Source organism: Micropterus salmoides, unplaced genomic scaffold, assembly GCF_014851395.1.
Source record: "Micropterus salmoides isolate LMB-PRFRI ecotype aquatic unplaced genomic scaffold, ASM1485139v1 Ms_hic_scaffold_8, whole genome shotgun sequence".
NCBI lineage: Eukaryota > Metazoa > Chordata > Actinopteri > Centrarchiformes > Centrarchidae > Micropterus > Micropterus salmoides.
This window is the reverse complement of record NW_024044570.1, coordinates 14078906-14087631: the sequence shown is the minus strand read 5'-3', so window position 1 is coordinate 14087631 and position 8726 is coordinate 14078906. Positions and strand designations below refer to the sequence as shown.

General features: G+C 38.5%; 1 protein-coding gene across 1 annotated transcript; it reads left to right on the top strand.

The window, feature by feature from the left end:
• The first annotated feature begins 1352 nt into the window (after positions 1-1352).
• On the top strand, positions 1353-2287 carry LOC119893758 (galanin receptor 2a). Its single transcript, XM_038706091.1, has one exon. It carries the CDS (start codon positions 1364-1366, stop codon positions 2285-2287), a length of 924 nt encoding a protein of 307 aa, XP_038562019.1. The 5' UTR covers positions 1353-1363.
• Positions 2288-8726: the final 6439 nt, after the last annotated feature.

The window sequence follows — 8726 nt, the reverse complement described above, 5'->3', positions numbered from 1 at the left end:
GTTAGCAAATGCATCAGCATCAGCTATATCCTGTGCTAAGAGCAGCAGTGTACACCGTAGGCCATTAGCTGACACAGAGTCATAAATGCTGTGGAAAGCTTGATAAAGCCGCCGTCAGGAGCCTGCAGCTGAAGAAATCAATCAAGCAATGGAGAGAGACATTAATATCTCCAGAGAAGGGATAGGAACAGAGAACAGCATCAATGGACTGTTCTTTGTTCTTTGGAGAGTGCTATTTTTTAATTATATTTCATACAGTATGAATGCAATCTCAAAACCATCTTCATGGAGAGAGGTCAGGAAAGGTCAGTGACCCAGACTCAGTCAATGAGGTATTTCTATACTTCACAAAGTCTGATATAAACTGATATACTGTAGACGCACAGATTAGATCAGACTGTTTCTAAAAACAAAACCGAAATATACACATACATCGACTTATAATAATAACAAAACAGGCATGTATAGTATGTCCCTGTTCTTTCAGCAGCTGGTGTGAGGCCGTTTCTCTTTAAACCTAGTCATCCAGAATCAATTTGACCCAAGTGATGTTTGCCTTTCTTCCCTCCACATTCAACAATCACACTTTGTAATGAAGCCTGGAAGGCTGCCACCACTCCCTGCTTCAGTCTAGTTTAACAGGATGGATAACACTGAAAGAGAATTCTCCACTTTACATAATAATGATAATTCACTCATGAGCCTGACGATACTGCTTTGAGGAACGACGATGGTGAGTACATCACAATGATGGATAATTGTTGAATCTGACACCATTTTAAAATGCAATGAATTCTGATAAGACAAACACCTATTCCAGTACGTTACACTATCAGCTAAAACACAGCAGTTAAGAGTAGCTGTCAAAATGTTAATGAAAAGACATTTTGTGTTTTAGCAGACGCAGAACATTGTGTTGAAGTGTTAAATCACTTTCAGATGATATTTGCTTAATCAAAAAATGCATTTAGACCAAACTAGAAACAATTTAGATTTGTAGTGATTGTAAATGAATATTAATTGAAATGTAACTTTCCTCTTTCTCTAGGAATAACATTAATAGGGCAGCAACTTATTATTATATATTATATAATCAAATGTTTCTTCCAGAGCCCAATTTAAAATATTTAAAATGTGTTGTTTTGTTTAACCAATAGTCAAAAACATAAAGATGTTAATTTTACATAACCAACAAAGACAAGCATAAAATCCTGAAAAGCTTGAACCAGCTTTTGCTTGAAAGATGACTGAACATTTAAGAGATTACAAAAAAAAGTCACTGTCAATCTGTCAATCAACTAATCTCCTAAATATAAATGATGAATATATTTTATTTATAAGGTGATGTCAAATCGGGGATAATATGGCTGTTCCCAATACCTATGGGCTGATCTTTGCCTGCACCTGTGGAGTGATCCTGGGCATTGGGCTCTGTGCCAACCTGCTGGTCTTCTCTCTGTTTGCTAAGTACAACTCGTTACGTAAGAACCGCCTCGACATCCTCCTATTCAGCATGACTTTGGCCGACTTCCTCACCCTCGTACTCATCCCCTTCACCTTGCACTCTGCCGTCAGCCACTCCTGGCCTCTGGGGGACATCTCCTGCAAGGTCTACCAGTTCTTGCTGGCCTTCAGCCTGGCCGCCAGCACCTACTCATTGTGTGCCGTATCCATGACCCGTGCCATGATCATCACCAACCCGTATCAGCCGCCCACCCTGGACCTGGTCATCCTCATGTTTATCCTGGTCTGGGCTCTCAGCTTCTTCATCAGCCTGCCGCTGCGTATGTTTGCCACCAAAGACAGCGTGGGCTCAAGCCTGGCAAACTTCACTTTCTGCCTTCCAACCATTCATGAGCACCACTACCAAGTGGTCCTAAGCCAGTTTGTACTTTTCTACTTTATTCCAATGCTAATCATCGCCTTCAACTATGTCCGGCTGGCTCTCTTTCTCCACAAGAGTCCTGTAATGTCATTGTCCAGTGCCAGGAACACCCGCCGTGCCTCTGTCATGGTGTTCTTGGCTGCTGCTACTTTCTCAATGTGCTGGCTGCCTGGTTATGTGCTGGAGCTGTGTGTGTACCTGGGGCGGTATCGCCATGGACAGGCATGGGAGACGTTTTACTTTATCTGTACAGTGCTGCAGTACCTGCACCCCTGTATCAACCCTGTACTCTATGTGCTGCTGTCAAAGCGCTACTGCCACAGGAGGGCGGCCTGGCTCTTTAACTGTAACAGGAACAGAGTGCAGCCGCAGGTCGTCAGCGTCTCCACAGACAGCTTTTAAATACACCTCATTTGTTCAAACAGCAAGCAATGGGATGGTGACATTCAGGGACTTTTCAGAAGTTAGTGTTAATAAAATTCAACTACTTTTGTGAGCAATAAAATGTATGTTTTGTAATTACTTTCAGATTTCCTTTCCATATTTGAGGTACAAATGTACAAATAAGATGATTAGAAAAAAATAATAACTGAGGCTGAAATGATGTAAGCCCATTGTAATTATTCCATTACTACCACATTAATAATGCAGAACTGGAAAACACATCATAGTCCTGTTGATTTGTTACTTTTCATTGCTTCAGATGTATCAAATGTGTCTGTGCCCTACACTTCACTTACTGTTTTGGCCCACTTTTTGTTTTGTTTCAGATCCTAGTAAAATGACAATAAGCCTTATAAGATGCATTTTGTGTAGTATCTGTATGCCACTTGTGCACCACTTTTGTCACAGGATCATTTCTTCTTCATTGCAAACATCTATCTTAAGACATGTTTTTAGTCTTCTGAGAAAATTGTAGCTTGATAACTTAACAAAAATAATGTAGTAATGATTGATTGTAATTTATGCTGTAGTCCTTTAACAGTGTCCTGAATGACACAGGAGAATGTTATTTTTATAGCAAGAAACTGAAACTTTTTATTCATTATTTTTGAGTAGGTATGGGGAGCAGTCAGGCTGTCTCTTCACCAGTAACACCAAGACAAAATCCTGGACAGGATAGCAGGTCTATCTGACATGCTAATTTACAGTAAAAAAGTTTACTAACATATTCCTACTCCAGAGTGAAGTGGTTCTCCATTTATTTTATTTCTATTTCATGTCAACTGTACATTTAAAATCAGGTGTTCTATTTAGAACAATAAAATAACAGCAAATACCTTTTGTAAACATATGAAATTATTCCAAGTGTGCATTATCAAGATTTTATATTTTATATTATATAGGTAATACAATGACCCCGTTACAATTACAAGACTTTAGAAGACAGTGATAGTAACTGCAGAGCCCAAAACCTGACATAAATACAGAGGAGTCTGTAGCGTTTCTAGATATGCTGGTTGGTTTACTAAACTGCATAACGTGTTATCATGTGCAGTGGACGAATAGACTCTGCCGACACACGACGCACACAACAAGAGTAGCGTTTCTACAAGAGCAGCTAACACTCAAAGCTTCAGTTTGCACGCTGTTAGCAAGTCAGACAGACAAACCAAATCTACAAATTAACTCACCCTGCGTTCACTATAAATCTCCGCAGCGTTGTCTTCCGCCATGTAGTCATTGACCCAAACAAACCCACGTTGCATTCTGCGCGTGCGCGCCTGCTTCTGGTAGACGCTGGACAGTGTTTGCCGTGAGATTATAATAGCGCGGTTAACCGTACCCGGTTATCATGGTAATTAAAATGTGTACGGTAATAATAAACGTCGGGAATTTTACCATGGTTTACCGTTAAACCGGTAATCGTTTCATACAGTTGTACTTTCACTGGGCTGTGATTTTGTAAATACAGGTGTGTTACTGTTTTATTTTACTTATATTTTTTCCAACTACTGTTACAATTCAAATACAATTCAATACTTTTTCTGCACTGTTGCTGCACTGGCTGTATCCTGATGTGTCATAACACTATCCAGTCAGATATTGACATGGGGTTAATCCCGATCTTATTACACAATGGAAGAAAAAAACCCAAAACCCACAAATGGAAGGCGCATTACCAACACTAATGTTGAGGGTTTTAGGGATGACTGCTTCTTTAAAATATTTGCTTAATTCCAATCAAGTATCTGTTAGCTTTCTGCTGGGTGGATCAACAGTAATGCCAGCAGCTTAATTCTCTTCACACATCAGATAAAAACACCTGTGTTCCCTTTTTTCCCATGCAGCTACAGGCCAAAAGTTTGTAGTGGGAGACGAGTAAGCAGAGGGCCATGCAGCAGGTGTTGTAGTTATAGAGAAAGCAAAGGGACTGTGGAAGGGAATGATGAGTCTGGCTGAGCTCTGGTGGCCACTGCTGTAATAGGAGACAACCTGCCCCTCCCTCAGTCAGCTCACCCCCTGACTTTTGGCCTTCTATTTAGTGTACTGCAAGGGCAGCTGGCCTGACTCATATACAGACCGTCATATGTAGACCATCAGCATGTCAGATATGATGAAGTAATAAAGAGCACATGCTGAAGCGCTTCAAGTAAAACTACTGAATGTATGTCAGAGTGTAGAGATTGCTCTGCAACCTCGGAACAAATCAGGAGTATCCATAAACAATTAAAGAAAAGCAAATTGCTCTGCGAAATGCACCCTCGATTTTCAGTTGCCTGCCCTTAGTCCCTTAGTTAATTAGTTCTCATGCCCACTTACCATGTTTTTCAGTCACCTAATTTGGACTGTACACTGCTAATTATCAGTTCATTATCAACAGACTATTAGTTGAATTTTACAAATGTCAATATTTTGCTCAGCTTAACATGTCCACTGTTAATGCACCACATCCTCTGACAATCACAAGCTACCATTAGCACTCGAGCCAACCACTAAGCAAAGATTAACCAAATAATAACCACCATCCCAAAGACTAGGGCTACAACTAACAATTATTGTCATGATTGATTGATCTGCCCATTATTTTATGTATTAGCCAATTAACTGCTTACTTTAAAATTTAATATAGTGGAAAATGCGTAAAATAGTGAAAAATGTTCATCACAATTTTCCATAGCCCAAGGTGACAAAACAAAACATATTCATTTTAATCACATACGACAAAGAAAAGCAGCAAATGCTCACAAGCGAGAAGCTAGAACCACGTAATGTTCAGCAATTTTGCTGGAAATTACTAAAATAATTAACTGATTATCATCTAATAATTAATTGTTTCAGCTCTACTGGAGACTCAATGTGATGAGGTAACCAGAGTTTGCTAGGAGACAACAACATCACGCAGAAACAGCTGCTTGTGGGCAGATCCGTGTTTGTCAATCGAAATTAAGTTTTGTGTTTGCTTCAATTGTTGTTGCAGATTTGATACATGTAATATACATCAATGCAGAAGATGCTTTTAAATAATATTCTATGTCAGAACAAAGATAATATACTTAATGTACAGCAGATTGAGTAGTCATTTAACCAATTGAAATAATTTTGAATGACAAGCATTTTAAAAATCAAGAAATATATGAATAGGCCTAATTTTTTAAAGCAAAAATCACATAAAGCTTACTAGTTCCAGCTTCTTATGTGTGGCAATTTTATGGTATTTTCGGTCTTCTATGAAAGTGAATGGAAGATCTTTTTTGGATTGTTGGTTGGACAAAACAAAATGAAACTAGCCTGCTTCTCATAGAAAATCAATCAGAGGCAGGGGCTCTGCCACCTCGATCCGGCACTACCCTAAAACTCTTCATCTCTTACTTCTTCTCCTAGGTATCATTAATGCCGTATGTGCTAATAGCTCTTACTAGCATTTATTCCTGCTCTTAGTATCTATTGTCACATGTAGATTTTTTACTTTACTGATGTTTGTATGTTGTTTCTCAAATGTAAGTCGCTTTGGAAAAAAGCATCTGCCAAATGAACAAACATAAATGTAAAAGGCTTAAAAGTAAGTTTGTTTTGGGGGCTTTTGCTTTGTTGGCAGGCACCTCCTAACTATCAACTACAGTCTAACGCGGCTGTCAGCACTGAACCCAAAACTGGGCTTCAAAACGTCCATTCAGAAACCTTTAACAGGACATAGTCTACATCCACGGTTTTCCCCTATAGCTTTCTAACCCTCAACTTGTGAATAAACATTTCTTGAAACTCAACTGATAACATAAGATTAGCTTTGGGAAAGGCTGATATTTTGTCTAGTTTTACTATTTATTCTGTTTAACTCAACTCATAATCAGGTAATAACAATCCTTCTTGGGTCTGAATGCTCTTGTTGCTGTTTCTGTTTTGACAGAGCCACTCGTAATGGCTTGGTGTGTAAATTCCCTGCATACCTTTTATACTAATTAAAATTAGGGCTGAACAATTTGGGGGAAAACATCTAATTGCGATTTTTCTGCCAGATATTGCGATTGTGATTCGATTTGCAATTGTTTTCTAAAGTTTAGCTAAAGTTCAACATTCACTGCAGGTCTATTTTTGACAGAAGTCGCGTCAAGCAGCACAGAGAAGACTACTGGGCAGGAAGTCAGACAGAAAGGCATAGAGAATCAGGTCGATTTTCTAAATAAATGCAAAACTGCACGCTGGTGCCATTATAACACACGTTTCCATCTAGTTTCTTTTGTTGTTGTAAAATGTACACATCCTGTGCCCGCTCTGATTGGTGAGTAGGACCGTAACAGGAGGCGCATGGCACTTGTGATTGGCAGATCTGTCACACAAGGATGACAACGACATACTTCTGTAACTGCACGACTGTTTAAAAATAATTTACCTACATCTTAATCGCCATCTTCACGATTAGCTAATCGCGTTCTTTCAAATCGCAATTTCGATTTGAAAAGGATTAATTGTTCAGCCCTAATTAAAATAAAGGAATGCAGTTACTATCTCTGATGTCCCCTGGTGACATATCATCCTCACATTTCCATCGAACTATCAGGTACAAAATATTCTGTTCTTTGGGCCTGCACACCCTCAGTTTCTCGAGTCAGCATGTTCCTCAGGAGAGTTTTATTACGTTGATACTATGACAGTCTTTTACCAGCAAAACCTTTGAGTCAGGAAAACCCAGCAAAGCCCACAGTTAAACAATTTCTTTAATGGTTGGAGGGCCTATTTCCAGAACATCCACGCTGGAGCTGCTGCCAGAATGTAATTCAATTACCCTGTCACTCAAAACTCCCTGCCATGGTCACTATGCATCTATGTACTAGAAGCAGCCTTTCCAGACACATCTACAAGTGTATAAACATGACAGCCACCACATTTTCTTGTTTATCATTATCATATACAGTATCATCGGATAAGCAAGAGTGTACAATCTAGTCTGTTTCAAGAATGTTGGTACAGCATAATCACAAACCTGCTCAATGTAAAGAGTCAATTTGTTTTTATGGTTTTATAGACATAATGTTGGCTCTACCTACGCACTGTCTTCTAAAAGCTAAACAGTATGCATTTAGGGAAATTACCATATAATAGTGTTCCTCTCCTTCTAATGAATGCATTAAATGTAAAAAAAAAAAAAGTGTTTAAGATTTAAATACCTGCACCTGACTTTACAAATTGGTACAACTACATACGTTTGTGTCTGCAAGGTCCTGTACTGCAAGAGGACTGCAACAACACTGATGCCACAAAATATGTTTTTAAAAGTTACAGTTTCCTATTCCTATGGTTGGTAAAAACTGTGGAAATCACCTGCAGTGCAGTGAATTACAAAAATGCCATTAAACATTGACCCTGAAATGGAAAAGCGCAAGTGTTTGTAAGAGTCTTGGCCCCTTTGCCAATTTGGCTCTGAACACCATGCTCGGCCAACTTCAGGGACGCACTTCTCTATTTGTATATATCAAATACATGACATGATATGCAAAATAGCCTATTATATATACCAATTTCCTCTAGAGACAATAAAGACTATGTATTATAAATCACATCTTGAAATCAAGCAAATGATTAAAACATTCCAACATGTGACAACTAGACTAGACCACTGCATTGACAACTAATAATATGAATTAAGTGAATTTGAGATTTGAAAGCCCTGTCCATAGTGCTGAGTATAGTGTGCAAACAGCACACAATAACAAACTTCATCAGTGATGACTATTAGTTATCACAAACATTAAGGCAAAACGAGGTAACTTACATTTGACCAACTACAAGCAACATAACCACATTAGCAATTGCACAGCAGTGGCAGAATGTAACTCAGTGTATCTACTATCTACTACTTGAGTATTTCAATTTTATGCTACTTTATACTTCTACTCCACTACATTTCAGAGTGAAATAATGTTCTTCAAACTCCGCCACATTTATTTGACAAGTAGTTGCTGGTTACTTTTATAGACTAATAAACAATTATGTATTATAGATTAAGCTAACCAGCAGTTTAGGTTAGTAACAATTAGCTCCACCATTAGCCAAGCAGCAATATTAGAAATGCTTACACATGAGTGTGTCAATGAGTATAATCCAACAATATAATGTGTCAGACAGCATAATGAGTAGCCTACTTTTACTTTGGGTAATTTAAGTATATGTTGATTTCTATACGTCTGTACTTTTAAAATAAAAATGTAAAATGTTGAATTAAGGACTTTTACTTATGGTACTTTACTATTGCTACACTGCGCTTGCTACTTTTACTGTACTAAATTGTCCCAACTGTTGCACAGTAACATTATGCCATACAGACAAGACATTATGCCAAAGGAAAGCAAGGAAGCCAGCAGAGAGAGAGGAGAGGGAGTGTTTGCTTCACCTACAGACATCT